At 36.1% G+C, this 18,028-nt stretch overlaps 1 protein-coding gene across 5 annotated transcripts in view; it reads left to right on the forward strand.

Annotated features, from left to right (window-relative positions):
* Positions 1-6: 6 nt before the first annotated feature.
* LOC105227067 (mucin-5AC) overlaps positions 7-18,028 on the forward strand; it is a 39,128-nt gene continuing 21,106 nt past the window's right edge. The window contains exons 1-3 of one of the 5 annotated variants that reach the window (XR_007421500.1): positions 7-192; positions 257-3,336; positions 3,377-14,940. Coding sequence is in view for 1 of the 5 variants with exons in the window: in XM_011206234.4 (XP_011204536.2) it covers positions 181-192 (12 nt within the window). In the remaining 4 variants the exon portion in view is untranslated. The other 4 variants (XR_007421499.1, XM_049447256.1, XM_011206234.4 and 1 more) reach the window with 4 other exon arrangements.

Genomic DNA, 18,028 nt, shown 5'->3' on the forward strand with positions numbered 1-18,028 from the left:
TATTTTGAAAGAAGCTGCAACAAAATCATAACTTCAAATTGTCGATTTATGATTTGTGCCCAATAAAAGCAACAAGCGCACACGTAGCTAAAGGACAGCAACTGCTACTGCAGCGACCAATTGGAGTATACACTAATCGGAAACAGTGGCAACTGTATATTTTATTATCTTCAAACAATAATGTGCACTGAGGTGAGTTTTGGAAAGATTTCATTTCGCTTCGATTTCAAAACTAACATTGTAATTGTATTGACAGCAAATTGGCTTGTGATTAGTACAGGGGAATAGCGCTTGCTGTTTGGGCGCAGTAAATCAGTGAGCGCTGGGGAGGATTATGATTTATTTTAGCGTTTAGTTATAACGAGGAGGAATAATTGTATTAAAAAAATTAAAATTGTAAAACTTGTAAGAGATAATTTTTATACGTTTTTAAATGTTTTTCTTGCATTGAAAAAGTAGTTTTGAAAGTTACAGTCTTGTTAATATTATATTTCCAAGTAAAATTTATTTTTATTTGCCTTCTCGAGTTTTAAAAACGAATTTTTGAAAATTATATCTTGTAAATAATATATTTTCAAGCAAAATTATACTTGTAACAAAAAAAATTTAATTAATAATAATTTTAATTATCATAGAAAACACAAAGCTTGCAGATCCAAAACGAATATTTTACATAAAAATGTTTAAAAACTATCGACAACTTTTATAAATATCGTTTTTATCAATAATTTTAATTAACAATTGCAGATATCATTTTATGAAATAAAAGTAATAAGCAATTCAAAGTTATATATAAAATTATTTGACACTTATATTGCGGCAAAATTGCTGCAATCTATATACTGTTCATATTCACCGAATTCGAAATTAAGCAGTACTCATTTCATTAAGAAAATTTTTTGAAAATTTTGAATTTTTTGAAAATTTTTTTATATTTATTTGCATAAAATAAACTAAAATATATAAAATTTCAAATAATTTTATTTATCCTCCTTCATTTGAAGAGCGCATGAATTCAAAAATAATTCGAAATTAAATTTTATTACTTTTCTATATATGTATATCCGAAAGCAACATTCCAATTTAGTATTGAACGCGATCATGTTTTTTGGAAACTGAACGCATTAGTTTTCACTTCAAGCCTACTTTATAGAGTATAGAATACAAAAATCATTTGATCTATACTATGTTCGAAAATGAATTGGAAGCCAAAACATATTTTCCGAAAACTATTTGAATTAATTTTCGCTACAAACCTGTTTCGTCCAAGAAATTAAAGAAGAAATTTCTTAATTATTCTATTTCTAAATTAAGAACACCTTTTATATTATACTTGAAAACAATGTCATCTCCGGTTAATGCTTGCAAAAACAATTTTAACGATTCAACAACTATTATAAACTTTTCCTTGCAATATTTATTTGTTTTAGGTTATTTTTAATCATTTTAATTTTTTATAAATTTAAGACATTTTCTTAAGACAAAAGTTTATAAAAATTAAGCAGCACTATATACTCGTGAGTATTTCTTCACAGCTCATGATGCTACAAATTCTTTAGTTATTTTTTAAATTGACAGCTACACCCTGTATTTAACGACTATGCGTTATTCATAAGTAAAAATAGCAGGAATAAATCTAGAAAATCATAGTCATGACACACGCCGGAATAAAGAATATTGAAAGTCAATGAATGTGAATCTGGCTGCGGATTGAATAAGTGAGTAATTTGTGGTTTTGAGGATTCGTAATAACGACTACTATACGAACAGGGAAAATTCAGGGAATAGAAAAGCAATCACGAAAGAAAAACTTGCAAAAGGAAAGTTATTTATTAAATTATAATTTAGTGAGAAGATAATAAGTTAGGCAAATAAAATACTAGTGATAGTAGTGGTGAGTAGAAGAGATTAAAAAATTATTGTGTTTCAAAAAACATCAATATTTAACAAAAATAATTTTAATTAAAGCAAATGCTTGCTACTTGAGGGTCTTAAAATTATAAAATGTAGAGGACTTAAGAAAAAACTCAAACTTCTCACAAACTTTAGGCTATTAAGAGCACACTATTTCAAAGCAAAGTGGAGCAGTATGTGTTCTTAAAAAATCTAGAAACCTTTTCTCAATGTCTGGTTAGCAGTCATCTGTCAGTTAAGTTCCGTATTCACATATTTTTTAACCACAATCTAAATGGTAGATAACCAAAACTCCTTCTTTCCGTAAAGCATCTTTTTTTGACCACATTTGAACTGTTAGATAGCTGCTAACCAGACATTAAGAAAACGGCCTTTAGTTATTTTTATTTTGAAAACTGTATAAAGCTTTAAAAATCTAAACTGCTTAAGTCAAAAAATATAATTTTGAGCAACTAACCACAATCTTCGTATATAATACAGCTATACAATTTATAACGTTGTACTGTCTACACTTCCATACTAGTGCAGCACCTAAGTGTTATTAACCCTTACATATCCGGCAATTATAAGTTATTAATTTGCACACATTCAATATCCTTGCATGTCCTTCGCTCACATAAGTGCAGACCAAGACCAGTACCAAAGCAAGTGTTGCAAATTTATGCTGCAATAACAACAATAAATACATAACTAAACGCATTTTGAAGCATAACGGTATCACTGACCTAAGCTGATAACGTCAAACTACAAGTTAATCCTACGTGCAACCGACCAACTTCAAATCCAACATGTGGTTACGCCAATTTCCGAGCCCTAACATCAAAGCAACACAACAACAAACATATGTATGTATGTATAATATGTCTGGGATTGGCACTTTTGTCATGCTGTTGTTATTGTTGTTAGCACAACAGCATCCTAGCGGTGAGTCGCTTAACGTGTAAAGTGGCGCTTTACGCAGCCACAAGTGTGCCGTAAGTCGTTGCAACATGCAGGCAACGAAGTCGACGCTGTGCCTCCCCGCAGCTGGTGAGTGAATGGGTGCCGTTAGGATGCAAATGTATGCATACAGCGTATATGTGCACACATATGTACGTTTAGAACAAAACAGAGGCACGTGTGGCAAGCAAACGTTTCAGTGAGCAAGTCCTTATTGACGCTTGCGTAAAAAATAGGTGTGTGACAATCGTTTGCGCCAACATATAGACAGATATCATATAGATAGTAATATATTATTGTGTATTGCACTTGCCGGCGGCTGCCTACATGCCAGCAGACAGACATATGGCGCATTCGAGGCGCAACAGCGTTTGTTGGTTTTGCTTTAACGCCACAGCACGTGTTGCAAGGTTACATGCTGCATTCTTTATGCAGAAATAAATCACCTAAACACATTATTTGTTGTTATTGTGGCTATTCTGCGTAGCAAATAAGCATACGTCAGCAGCGAGTCCATGACAAGCTACTTAGAAGAGAGGAAAGTATAAACGCGAACGTTGAAGAAACATAAACAACGCCAAGTTGCAAGTGTAGCTGTGTATGTATGCGGCTTGCAATGCGGAAAAGTTGGCAAAACTTACATTGTTGTGTGGCAAACTTCCTTCCTTTCTTGGCTGCTGCTGCGAGCAACAAACAAAACATAAAAGCCGGCTGACGTGCGTGCAACATTACGTTGCGCCGCACATACAATCTTAGAAAAGTTGGCGTAAACTTTTTATTTCCGTTGTGCGCGTTTTCCGCTGCTTATTGCTATACTTTATATTTATTTTTTTTATTTCTTTTATTTTTATTTTTATTATTTTTATAATATTTTTTAATACCAAAACATCTTTTACATAGAAATATCTAAAAAATCAAGCAACATTGGCATGCCATTACTGAAACATACATAAGTACATATGTATGTGCATGCATAGAAGCATTTGTCTGCATGCAACATGTGCGCAAAAACAGTAAAAACACAGTTGTTGCATGAACAACATTTAGAAAACCAAAGTAACGGTGAAACAAGTCAATTCCAAACATTGAGATAGTTATGCTGCACGTGCTGTTCTTAGTTTTTTTTTGCCTCACTGCCCTTTAGCGCTAATTCACGAAAGCGGTGCTCATTCAGTGTTGCAAGAACAGCGCGTTGTGTCCGTGCTGTCAATGTAACGTTTGCAGTTTGCGCTTTCTTTGCTACACACATAAAGACATAACTGCTGCTCATGCTTTACTATTGCCTTTATGTGGAATGCAACGTTGCACGCCGGCAGCGCCAACCTTTTTCATAACATTTATATAAATGCGCGCACTTATTTTGGCAATTACGGCATGACCTTTGTTGTCGTTATTATTTGCCTGCTGTTGTTGTTTTTGCTTCAAAAGTCGGCTGTTTTGAATTTCTTCACATTCTTTGTTTTGCTCGGCAAATTTTCAACACACGCCACATGTTTATCTTTTTGCAGTTCTTTCACGCTCACGAAAAAAAACAAACAACACAAAAATGGTACAACAACAAAGCAAACAAGCATAAACACCTAGCCAGCCAATAATTTCCTCCACCATTCAAGCAATAAACAAATACCGAACATTTTCAACGACATTAATTACTTTTGCTCAAAAGCACACACGCGCGCGTCTAGTCTGAGTGAGCGCTTAGCGCTTTTTATGCACGTACACATGTATGTGTGTGTATGTATGCTTTTTAATCATTTACCTTTAAAGCCGCTAATCGTTAACAGCGCGCGCAGTCGCCTCAAACGCTAGCGCAGCAACGCGCCGCGACCCAACCGCGACATCATCCGCACATCAGCCAGATTGCGGCGCGCTTAACTTCCGCCAACTTAAAACTCGGCCACATTTTTTCTCTTTTGTCCCATAACAAACGCAAACATCTCCTGCTGCCGTCGCGTCACGCATTAAAACTGCTTCCGTTCATTCATTGCTTTGACCGCGGCGATTTGGTTAGTTGTTGTTTGTGCCGCCGCGCTGTTTACTCAGCGTCATAACAATTACAAAATCATATTGTGACTTGCGGAACACTAAGAAATGTATGTATGTATATACATGTGAGACATGCAGACACACATTTTGGTTTGTCATCATTCTTATTGTTAATTGTTTGGCTTTGACTTTCGCTTTCATTGCGCGCCCATAATGGGGAAGTCATACTAAAATATGAAAGGGTAAAAATGATGTGCGCTGAAATCTCATAATATGTTTTCTTATATTGTACTTGCGCATAATTTTGTTGCCACAACAACAATAGTGCGCCACACAGCGCTTGCACCTGCCTTATCAGCGCGCCATCGGCAATAGTCTAAAGAATATCAGTGAGCTCAAGCCACACATAGCAGCACGTTTAAAAGCAACACTGCGACAGCTCAGCTAAAGCTGGGCCAACCAATTTGTGCAACAAACCACCACAAAAACAATAATCATGCTGAGAATATAGACCAGCAGCAATAGGTCAACGCAGCGGGCAGTTAAATTGCAACCTTTAATGCGCGGCGCGCAGTGATAAGACAGCAAGTAAATTAAAAAACACGCTGCAAAGCGCAGCGCTAGCAATCAGGTGGTCAGGCGGCAATAAACAAATAAACATAAATGGCAAAAGTAACCGGAAAATGCAAACTAAAGAGCAGACGGGCATTCCCATAATGTGGAAAAAAAATGAAAGGAGACACAACACCAACAAAAGCGCACAGTTAGCGGCCTGCTGCGACTGCTGTTATCCTTACCCTTACTTAACATGCCACAAAAATCGTGCTCATTTTCATTTGTGGCAGCAACAAAATACATACGGACAAATGGCGCGCAGTGCCCAAAGGCTGCCAACGTCGCTGCTATTTTGCATGCTGCCAATAATGGCATAAACCCCAAAACCCGCAGCCAGCAGTCAACTAGCGCCTTTTAATGTTGCCACCAATGCACCATCACCAACAACAACCCATTAACCAGCTATTGCCGCTGTTATAGCAATTACTCTGCTGAGTGCGCGCACTTTTGCAACATCTTGTGAGAGGCGACGATGATAACGACGACGACGGCGGCGGGTGCTGCTGCTGCCACTGTGGCACTGGTGGTGTATGGGATGCTGTGCGATATTTATTCATAAATAGCGTTAAATGTTGGCGCGCCGGTTCAGTTGTTAGCCAACCGACGACCAAACAAGACGACCGACCAACTCAAGACCCAACGGCTAACGAGTGAACAAATGCCTGCCTGTGCTCCATGTACGCTTTGATGTGGGTTTAACTCGAAGCAGCGCAACAAACGCTACGACAGCAATTATAGCAAATTGTCTATGTATGGACATGCGACCAAGCGGCGAGTTGTAAATTTCGATTTTCTGAGTGTGTGTGCAGAACGTATTCAACGAGCATGTTGCACGCACTACAACAGCGCAGTTGCAAATAGCTCTTGTTTTTGTTGCTTGTATTGGGCATATATTTTAGCGGCGACGAGACCACGAGCACTCGAGCGAGGTTCCCCAGCATAACTACGTGTAACATGAAGTGAGTGGGTGGCTGGTTGGCGCGCTCGTTGAGTTCGTTCGTTGCTGCTTCGATTTTAACAACAATGTCAGTTGTAACTACATACATATGCGCATATGTGATGCATGCGTCGGCATTCCGTCGTCGTTTAACGACAAAAGAGTTAAAAGTTTGCGCGTATCATCGTCCGAAATTTGGCGCTCCACGACGCGAGTAACGGCAGAAGTCCAGGTTGCTTACACATATTCACACAAAATATGTAACGGTAGCAAGTTAAAGCAGCGCTGCCACTTAACTAAAATCAGCCGCGGCGTGTTTGACAACGCGCTGGGCTCTAACCTGTTGTTTGCTTGGTGGTGGCAGCGTTTGTTGTTGTTTTTCTGTTGCTATTATATCAATTCATGTTGCTCATATGCAAGTAGTGTGCATGGTGTTCAACAAACGCCTATCGGCTTGCCTTTCCATACTTTGTGGCATGCTAACTGCTATTCTACGTGCCACATAAGCACTTATAGATGAGTATTACTTATTTGTTTTATATTAACTCTTCTACTTAGTCTGTTTAATTTGCACGACCATTTTCTCTTGAAAAAATTTTTGCAATATATAATGTACTTGCAACAAATCCACAAACTCGTTTAAAATGTCCACCAACTTACATAAAATGTCCTGTGCTGCAACGCGCTTCATCATCTCAGCATGTCTGCTGTACAATATTTACCGTTATATTACAATATAATTACAACTACATGCCACACAGCTTGCGCACTTACTCTTGGAAACTCTTACACACTTTCTTCTTTGCTCAATAGTCCGTCTCGCTGCCTCGCGTAAACAGCTGATTTTAAATTTTGCCACCTTTTCACATTTTCCCTGTAAACAGCAGCGCTACTTACACCCCTTTACATAATATAAATATGTATGTATATGTGTGTGTGCAGACAGTTATTTGCACATTTGCCTTTCGTCCTTTTTCAAGCTTTTCTTGCTGCTGCCCATTTCACTTGTCAAAAAAGTAATCGTGTGCACATTGCTTGCCTCTTATTAATGGTTTTCGTCTGCTTCATTGATACGTTGCGGGCGGTGCGCGCCTCTTCTGCCAATTTGCCGCTTCTATGGAGCAAGGGCTTTGCTCTTGTCGACTCTCAGTGCTTACGCGCTTGTCGATTATGTGGTTGGTGGTGGCGATTTCCGCTATAAATGCGGTTAAAATTTATAACTTGTTGCTTTAATGAATGCGTGCGGGGGTTTTTGGGAGCTTTATGAGCTACCATGTGAGTTGTGTTTGTAGCTATGTATGTATGTATGTATATTATAAAGCTTGCATTTTTGACCCATATATTTGCTGGTGAAGTGGGAAAGTCACATGTTTTAATGCGTTTTAGGGAAGTCTAATCACAATTGTCACTTAAAATAAAAATATAAGAAAAAATTAATAAAAAATAACAATAATTTTGAGAAAAATATTAAAATTAAATAATAAATATTTATACTGATTAAAATATAAAATTTATAAAATATAAAAATAAAACACATTTAAAAAAATAAAAAAAGTTTAAATTAATTGAAAATAATAATTAAAATTAAATTTAATAAAAAATTAAGAATAATTTGAAAAAAAATTATAATAAATAGTAAACCTAAAAATAAAAAAATAAATAAAAATTTACATTAATTTAAAAAAATTACAACTGAATAAAAATATAAAATTTAAGATATAAATAAAATAACAATAAAAATAAAATACATTTCACAAAATTAAAAAAAAATTAATTTAAAAAAATATTAAAATTTAATTAAAAAGGAATTTAAAAACATATTTGTAAAAAATAAAAATTAAATTAAATAAAATAGTAAAAGAAAAAAATTTAAAAAATCTGTACAAAAAATTACTTTTATACAAGCGCATATTAAATACTTTTATTTTTATTTATTAAAAATAAAAATCACAAATTTATTTTATATATTAAAAATAAACATTGCTATAATTAAATGCGACTAAAGCACAATTTTTCACACTATTTACACAAATACAGCACCAGCTTTCATGGGTAATAAGCAGTTTTGAAAGTCATCTAACCAAATACACCAAAACATATACAAACTATTTGTCTACAAAACTTTTTCTCATTTTGCTCAGAGCAAAATACAAATACACTACGTAAGTTATGACGAATTTTCATACAGTCAGGCATTTATAAGATTTTGTTGTTCTCCAACTAGCATACGATTTTTATAAAAGCAAATTTTAAATATATTTCATACACGGAAGTGGTCACAGACTTAAAATAGAACGCTATTTTTTATAAAATTGACTCATTACTGACATTTAGTGACGGAAAATAATGAGAGTATATATTGGAAAACCGATGACGGCAGTATAAAATTTAAAATTAATCGAATATAATACAAACGAAAAGCGGCAAAGAAAATCAGATATAAAACAATTGAAAGAGTATGCAAGCAACTAGGTGAAATGAGACATTACAAAAAATGCAAAAAATAATTACTTAAAAATTTTAAAGCATGTTTGCTTTAATATATTGTAGACATAGTATATATGTGTGTATATGTGTGTAGCATAACATTTAAGCGCGAATATATAGAACAAAAACCGGCGTAAAAAGCGTGCAATTAAAATAATGACACGCAACGAAAAAAATTGACGCTTTAAGAGCATACAGCTGATAAAGCTGGCAGCCACCCACAAACAAACCGCGCAAGGCACACTGCCATACACACAGAACAAGGTGCGGCTGGACTACGGCTAACCGACAGCTGCCTACACATGTATATATGTACATATATATTTATACAAATTGACCATCATTTACTGGCGCCCAGCAGCAACAACAGCGACAACAGCAATTCGCCCGCATGACCAGCGTCCACCACTGCGTATGAGTAACATACATTTCGTTGCATTAAAGCAAATTAAATTCATCATACGCACTGTACACCCTACACGCTATGGCAATTTCTTTTGCTTTTTCGGCTTATTTTACTGTTGCTGCCGCTGATTATGACGACTATGATAACAACTAAAATATGCCACCCACATTTGTCTATAAAATGAAGCCACCACATATAGATTGTTGTAGTTGTTATTATTTTATTTTTTCGCTATCAACCGAAAATATAAGCATAATAACTTTACTGTTAAGTGGCAGCTTCGCATTGAGTTGAGTTCGAAATTTCTTTGCTGCCGTCTCTCATTGCTAACGCTTGCCGGCGTGACTACGCTATCTAACACTGCTGTTTTGTGTGGCGAACTGTGGGCGCCTTTGGTGAGTTTTTATTATGTCAGCATTCATGGCTGTTGTCGTTGCAACTTACTTTTTTTGACGTTTTTCCTTTTTTATTTTTCTTTTGTTTCGTTTTGTTGCCACATATTTCACCCAATTTCATTATGCGCACGCACACGCGCACGAATGCGCCTCCTTCATTTTATACTCTACTTTATTGTCGGTTTTACGTTCATCGTTCGTGTTTTTGTTGCTGGTGGTATCGCTACTTGCTTGTATGTGCTTGCCATTTTCATTACGCACAACCAAAACAAATACACTTTATATACTTTATGCATATAAAATGTATGTATATATATGTGTCTGTATTATGTACATCTATATCACTTTATATACTGTATGCTATGTAATATAAATGTATTTTGAGCATACAGTTGCCAACCTTATTGCCACCCACTCTCTATATACATATAATACTCCGTTACACAGCTCACTGCTTCGTCACCTACCACGCCGTCGCCTTGTTATACATAAATATATATGTAAATGTATTTATATGTAAGTATGTGTGCATCATGTAACCATTAACAATATCCCTGAACTGTGCTGGCATCGCCATCACCAACGTCCACATCGGCAAAGTGCTCATGCAACTGTTGTTGATTTTGAGCCTTTCGGCTGACTGTAGGGCGTTCGGTTCGGCTTGACGGTCGTTTAGATGTACTGACTTCACGTTTGATATTTAGTGGGGGCTTGCAAGAAATTTTAAAGGTTATTCATATTTTTAGGTACTGTATTTCTTTCGGTATTTATAACTAACTAATTTTAGTACTTTCCAGTACTGGCCAAGTAATTTTAGTACAAAATTTTCATTGCTTTGTTAATGAATGATTGAAATTAGTTTATATGCTCAATAAATGCTGAATTTTTTTAGTATTAAGTTAGATTTTTAGTACTGTATTTTTTGTACTAAATTATTACAGCTTTGTTTAATTAAGTTTTAACGAAAATTAATAATTGATGAAGTTACTAATAATAGTCTTAACATTTCGTAACAAATTTTAAGTTTTAGTACAAAATTTTTGATGTTTAGTACTAAACAAATAGTACCAAATTCTTAGTTTTACTTTGAAAGTTTTGATTTTTATTACTAATTGGTGAAATATGTTACGCAATCTGTTATTTCATATTTTTAAAAATTAAAAAAAAAATATATTAATTCGAGTACTAAGTATCTAAAACCCACGAAATGTGCCTTAAAGCCTCACAAGTCTTCTTGGTATCCAAAATCCAACCTGCAAACGCATTAGATATATACTTATGTAACGTTGAAAGAACGAGCAAGGCTTGTAGGGAGAGAATAAACATACAGACAACCAACAAACTGACGACGACTAGCAGTTACGAGCGAGTTCAGCAAAACGACGATAAGCGACTGACATATGAACGTACCACAAAATAACTCGCAAACTTTTACAAACGGTATATAAGTATGTATATACATACATATACATATACATATATATGAGCACTGAGTAGTGTTCGTATGCAACGAATTCGCAACGAGGCGTGCTCGTTTGAGCGGCAAGTGGATTCGTGCTCAAATTCAGATATCCTTGCGCTGTTATAAATATGTACATGCATATATACAGTTATATATGCAAGTATGGCCAATACGCACATATATATGTACATGTACATACAACAAACAATTGATTGCGAGCATGGCGAGGGCAGCAACCTTCGTTGGCTTTCTACCAACGCCGTCGTGGCCTACACAATAGCACACACACACACACACACATTTATATGGATACTCACAATGCTTTCAGCCCACTTGCAACGCCATTCCCTTTTTATAATACACCGTCCCCCCTCAAGCCATGCCACACCGCCACAATGTGGTTCTATTTTATAACAACAACAACAACGAAAGCGCAAGCTAAAAGTACGCTATAACAACAACTACAGGTTACTGAATGAGTGTAACAAAAGCGTCACAAAGCATGAAACGCAAAGGGAGGAAGCGTAGAATATAATGAAATAAGGCAGTAACAGCAATAACAACAGCAAAGTGTATACTATGTGGCGCCGGTGGCAAGGGTAGCGGGCGTTATGGTGTGCGGTGGTAAGGGAAGTTGCGCGCTTTTTATAACAAATTACACAACTACAAACAAAAGGCGACGATATGGCAACCCATTATTATAAATTACAAATACACGCGCACACACAAGCACAAAAGCTGGCATACTTTCCAGCGCAGGATACACGAGCACACAGGCACGCTGGCACACAAAACAAATACACGCACATATGCAAGTACATATGTATGTATGTATGTGAGTGTATGTAGTTGTGTACATTTGCATAAAGTTATAATATTATAATGATGCCAGCTTCATAAAATTTATAAAAGTGGCAAGAGTGTTTGGACTGTAGCAGGCGTTGGCCATTGCGTGCCGGCATGGCGTAGCGGTGGGGATGTTGTTGGGTGGTGAATTAGTTAGTGGCGCGGCTGATTGCTGTTGTTGGCGCTGTTGAATAGTGGGCGAATGTGGCACGAAAACACAACTTTTCACCATGGCAACGCAGAATCACACACACACACACATGTATGCAAACACAGGCATGCATATAGATACATAAGTGTTTGTGTGCCTAGTTTTGTCTGCCACTTGCGCTGGCGTTGGGATAACGGTTAAACAACAACGACGTGCACGGAATTGCCAACAGCATGAAAATGCAAACTCACTCACACATACATATATATTTTAAATACACATACACATGCATATAGCAATAAATATTTTTTATACATTGCTGCATGTATTGGTATGCCGTCGCAAGCAGCTTAAAAGGCAAAAACACGCGCTGAGGTGAACTGTGTGGTGAGGTGAAAATGTCACGCCGCTGCGAGGCGCAACAAACGCCAGTGGGCGGATTTTGAAATGAGATTTTTCTTGCGCTTTAATAAAATTCGATTTTTTTCATGCAACTGCTTTGCTGTGTGCGTGGGCAATGTTTGAAAATCGCACGCTAAATCGAACTTTAGTCATTGTGGCGCTGTTGTATAGTGCAGTAACCACGGCTGCGAGCCACGCTGGATTGAATGTTGGTTAGGCTGTGTTTGGCGGCGTATGGAAAGTGTGTTAGGTACATGGAATAATAGAGTTAGACAAATGTTGATGCGGAGGCATAGTGCCGCATAAGTTCTAAGCAGCTTGGATGTCCGAAATTTTTAGAGAACTTAAATAAGAGGTTACAAAAATAGTATTTAATGTTTCAGAATTTTTTGGTAATACCAAAAATTTGGTTACTTTGTTCGTAAGAAAAATATTTAAAAAATGTGCAACATTTTTTAGTACTTGCAGAATTTTTTTATTTTATTTTTTAGTACTTGCAGTACTTGGTACCAAACAAAATTTTAATTTAAAAAGAATTTTAGTACAAGTTTTTTGTATTTAAAATATTTGTTGTTAAAAATAAGCAAAAAGTAGATTTTAGTACATGCATTCGTAAGTCTATCAAAAAATTGCCAAAATTTTATTGGAAATATATAATACATATTTATAACTTTTTCAAAAATTGTTTAATACTTGCAGAACTTCTATGTATTTTTTAATACTTTTTAGTACTTACAGTACATAGTACTAAAACTATATTTCCATCTAGAGGGAATTTTTAGTACAAAGCTTTTGTTTAACAACTGTTTATGGTTGTAATGTTTGCAAACAGCTTTTGTGTACTAAAAATAGTACTAAAAATTATTTCTAAACATTTTTGTATTAAAAAGTTTTTAGTACACGCTTGCATGTACTAGAAATAGTACTCAAAAATAGTTCTAAAAATTTTCGAACCACCGTTATTCCGATGAGGGTCTAAAATAAAACTGGTCGGCCAGCAAATATGGCTTGGCTTATAGTTTGATACTATTTCTGGCTCAAAAATTCTAACTCTTTTTTTGTTAAAAGTTTCGAAATTAATTAAATTCAAATGAAGAGCACAAAGTAAAATTTTGTAAATTTGTACTTAAAAGGTTTGCCACACAAATTAGTTTTAATTTCTCACATGAAATGAGCTAGCATAGCATGAAAAGTTATACTCTGACTGCTTTCAACAATGTTAGGTCAAATATTTTTATGCACTACTCAGACAACAACAGTTACAGTCATTGCGATGAATGACGGATGTAAAACCAGCATAAAAATGATGTTGCCATTACATTTTCTACCTCTATCTCATTGGAACATATGAAATTGTGCGAGCGGAGTACGATTGGTTTGGTTAGTGCAATAGCACTGATCCACACGCGCTGTGGATAACACCACGTTGCAATATGTTCATGAATAGTTTGTGTGTTGCATTTCATATTCCCGATTTTCACAACTTTTCAATTTTTATGGTTTTCAACGTTTAAATTTGTGAGAAAAAAATAGTTTAAGCCAGGTGGAAGGTCTTGCATTTAGCTAGCGCGATGACGGGCTGTACTTTATAATATTTAATGTGTGCTACTAAAAATGCAGCGTGTTTGCGCAGTGCAGAAATATAATAGAAACTGAAAATAATAAAATTAGAAATCTTTATTTTATGAAGTTCGTTTCAAAATTTACACAAATTAAAGAAGAATTCAATATTTATTAATTTTTTATGTTTCTATAGCGTTTTTCATGCATTCGTAACACCCTGTCGCTGGTGTAGCACACTGCAGCACAACACAGGCACCGCCTGAGTTTAATTTTTTCATTTCCCTTCACTCATCACACGCCAACAACAACGGAAAATTTTATTCAGCTACATCGCACTGTCATTTTGCCATCGCCTGGCATATTTTTCCCCCAACACACATAAAAATCTTTCTTTCTTTCGATGGCAACTACGTAGCCAGTCAGCCAACCAACCAACCAGCCAGCCAGCTAGCAAACAAAATATAGCTTCGTTATACAGATAGATATTCCATACAATCAAGCTGAGTGTACTCTAAACCCTCGTTGCATTTGCCTTGCCATATAAAATATACCAGCATGTGTATCTAGCACACCCGAACGCACCGCTACACAACCTAAAAGCAGTCACTCTTTCCTCATCATTTCAATTCACCGGTATTGTGGCTGAATACTTCACATCACGCGCCCCGCTTCACCATTACAACCCTGCACTGCTAATACTCTGCTTGCTTGCTTGCTTGGCACTTTATTTTTATCTCCACTGCGACGACTGTACTTCGTATGTATTCGGCACATTGGTGTTCTTTGTGTTACACGTACATATACAGCTCTCTGCTCTGTTCATTGTTATTGCTACATATAGTGGTTGTTGTTGGTTGGTTGGTCGGTCGGTTGGTTGCCTGCCTGGTTTGGTTTGGTTGACTGGCTGTTGGTGCGGTGCCGTAGTTTGCGCTCGGTACATTGTGCTCGTTTTCTTTTTGTTAATTTGCTCGCTTGCTGGCTGCCTGATTGCCGCCACAGCTCGACTCGTTCGCCAACTTATTGGACTGCCTGGCTGACTTGCTGGGACGTATACACATATACACTTATATAAGTACGTATGTATGTGTGTGTGTGCGTTGTTGATCATGATGTCGGTGATATCGTTGTTTATGTAGTTGTTGTTTTTATTGTTGTTGCCGCTTTTGATGGCATTCCATTTGGTTGCTGCCGCCTTCGACGTTATACAGCGCAACAACAAAACGCAACAGCACGGACACATGCATACATACTGCTGACTATATAAGTTGTTTCTGCTGTTGTTGCCTGTTTCCATTTGGTTTTAATGCGAGTCAGCAACATTGGATGTGGAAATACTCCGTAAATTTAAGCTGTATTCCGTAGTGTAATAATTTTGCTGGCATACAGCGTGTTTTTCGGGGATCCTTTAGAAATTATTTTATTTTATTTTTTGTGTTTAGAAATTAATTTTTTTTCCAAAAATTAAATTTTAAATATTAAAATTAAAATAATTAAATAACTAAAATTAATAATTAAGTTTTATATTCATAATTACATTAAATCTATAAATATTTTGAGAATTTTGACTAAAAAATGTTTTAGAAAAAAAGTAAAATACTTAAATAAATAATAAAAATATACTTTTTATATATTATAAGTATAGTTAAAAATGTAATAATATATTAATATATAAAAGTTTTCCGAATTACATATTTTCTAAATATTTTTGAAAATAAATTTTTAAAAATTTATATTTAAAAATTCGAGTCATGTAAAATAATGCTATAAATTAGTTCACTGACTAACTATTTCGAAACAATTTTTAAAACTTGTTTTCGAAAAATTTTTAAATTTTACCATTTTTTGACTTAAATTCTTGTAAAAAATTAAAAAAACAAAATATTTTACTTGTTACTTAACCACAGTTCTTATAATTTATACTAATAATGAATTGTTTCTTTTCTTTGCAGGTACGTATTTTAAAAAAAACTGAAAAATTTGCCACTATGAAAACTGAAATTTGAGGTTAGTTGTTAAAATAATAACATTAATAATTTAAAAAAAACAAATGGGTGTCTCACATTACTCTTAATTTATGCCGCAACATTTTTAAAAATATTTTTTCGAACTTAAAAAAATATTTATTAAATTTGGCACAAATAATGGTAACAAAATCGAACTGAGACATCGCTATCGATCACTTTGAATGCGCCAAAATTTGACCACAACTACAAACAGGGTTCAATAACTTTGATCTAGAAACATAATCTTTCAAATTATAGACAGTTTTCTGTTTCGAAACTCCGTTGATAACAAGACTCTCACAGAATTTCCTCTACACCGAGTATTACATCAATGCGATTCTGAACTGCATACACCCTGTATAATATTTTATTTTTATTGTTATTTTTGTAGTGAGTGAGTAATTTTGTGTTTGCCATGAGACAAAGCAGAAACGGCCGTCGATCCGAGCGACCGACTTGCAAACAGGCAGGCACACAGACCGAGTCGTCAGGCAACATGAATCGCAGCCAACAAAAACACACATACATATATATGACATATAAATATACTCACACACACACTTGCACTCATATATGTACATTTTGATATTTCGAACGCTGCTAATGGTTGTGGCGGCAGTAATGTTGAATCGACCGAACGACAACGAAACGAGGGAATGGCGGCATACATATTGTATGAACAATATAGCAAACACATGCATGCGTGTGTGTGTATGTGAATGTGAAAATTTGTGTATGCAGGGAACTGAGTGAGGAGGGTTCAAAAACACGCCAACGCGCTACGGAGAGATCGAACGAACGTACGAACGAACGAACGATGAATGTAGCGAAGCGAACGACGAGGGCAAATATAAAATGTGTGTTTGCATGCATGCATATATGTGTGTGTGTGTGTGGTTGTGCGCTATAATAAATGTAGGTGATGGTATGCTGAGGCGATGGCGGCCAGCAGGGAATGCAATGATGGATGGAGCGCAAAAGCAAGGCGAAATGGGAATGTGAATACGAGCGAATGCATTTGTCTATGTATGTGTGTGTAGTACGTGCATAGGTGTGTTTGTGTGCTTGTGAGAAGTGAATGCCTTGATAAAGCTGACATGACGGCGGCAACAAAAGCAACAAAAACACAAAATAACAAAAAATCATGGCAGCAACAGTAACAACAACAGCGATGCGAGCAACGAACGTAATGAATTCACACAACCGCATATACATATGCTTGTGTTTGTGTGTGTGGCTGAAAGTTTGCCCGAATGTGCACATTAAATCGGTCGTTTTGAACGATTGGACAACCGCTCCAACGGCCATCAAAAGCGCTAAGCGGCCACAGCGACTGCTAAGCAGTACGTCGTACTTACAATTTCTGTGCTGCACTGGTGCTGGCGCTGGTGCGATCGAACATCAGCGCTGATGGCACTAAAAGTTACGGTGGAGGCAAACGTTTGGTTGCTGTTGCTGCAGCAGCGTTGGGAAATCACCAACAAATTCACCGATAGTTGCACGCACTAGTCGCTTGGCAAGGCATGTGACTGACGGCATTTTCATTGAAAATTTTTTTAGGTCTTCCATTTTGCCTGTTATACACCAATTGCTGTTGCATGCCACAGAATCAAAAATAGTAGCTGCTAAGCATTTTCTACAGTGTACACTGGCATTGTCGCATTTGGCTGTGAGAAAAGTCGGTGCTGTGCTGTTGGCGTTTTCATGTGCAGCTCAGCCAGCAGCCAGCACCACAACACAGCAGTGAGGCTAACGGCGCTACATTACACTTGGCGAACGCTGTTTGGTCGAAAAGATTTCTAAATGCAATGTCGAAAAAGAAAATATAGAAAGTTTGTGTGATCAAGTCAACGTTTCTTTCAAATGATTAGCAGCGCTCGTTGTTAGAGAGCGCGAGTAAGCGAGCGATCGCCACTTTTGCG

The sequence above is a fragment of the Bactrocera dorsalis genome, chromosome 2 (assembly GCF_023373825.1).
Source record: "Bactrocera dorsalis isolate Fly_Bdor chromosome 2, ASM2337382v1, whole genome shotgun sequence".
Lineage (NCBI taxonomy): Eukaryota > Metazoa > Arthropoda > Insecta > Diptera > Tephritidae > Bactrocera > Bactrocera dorsalis.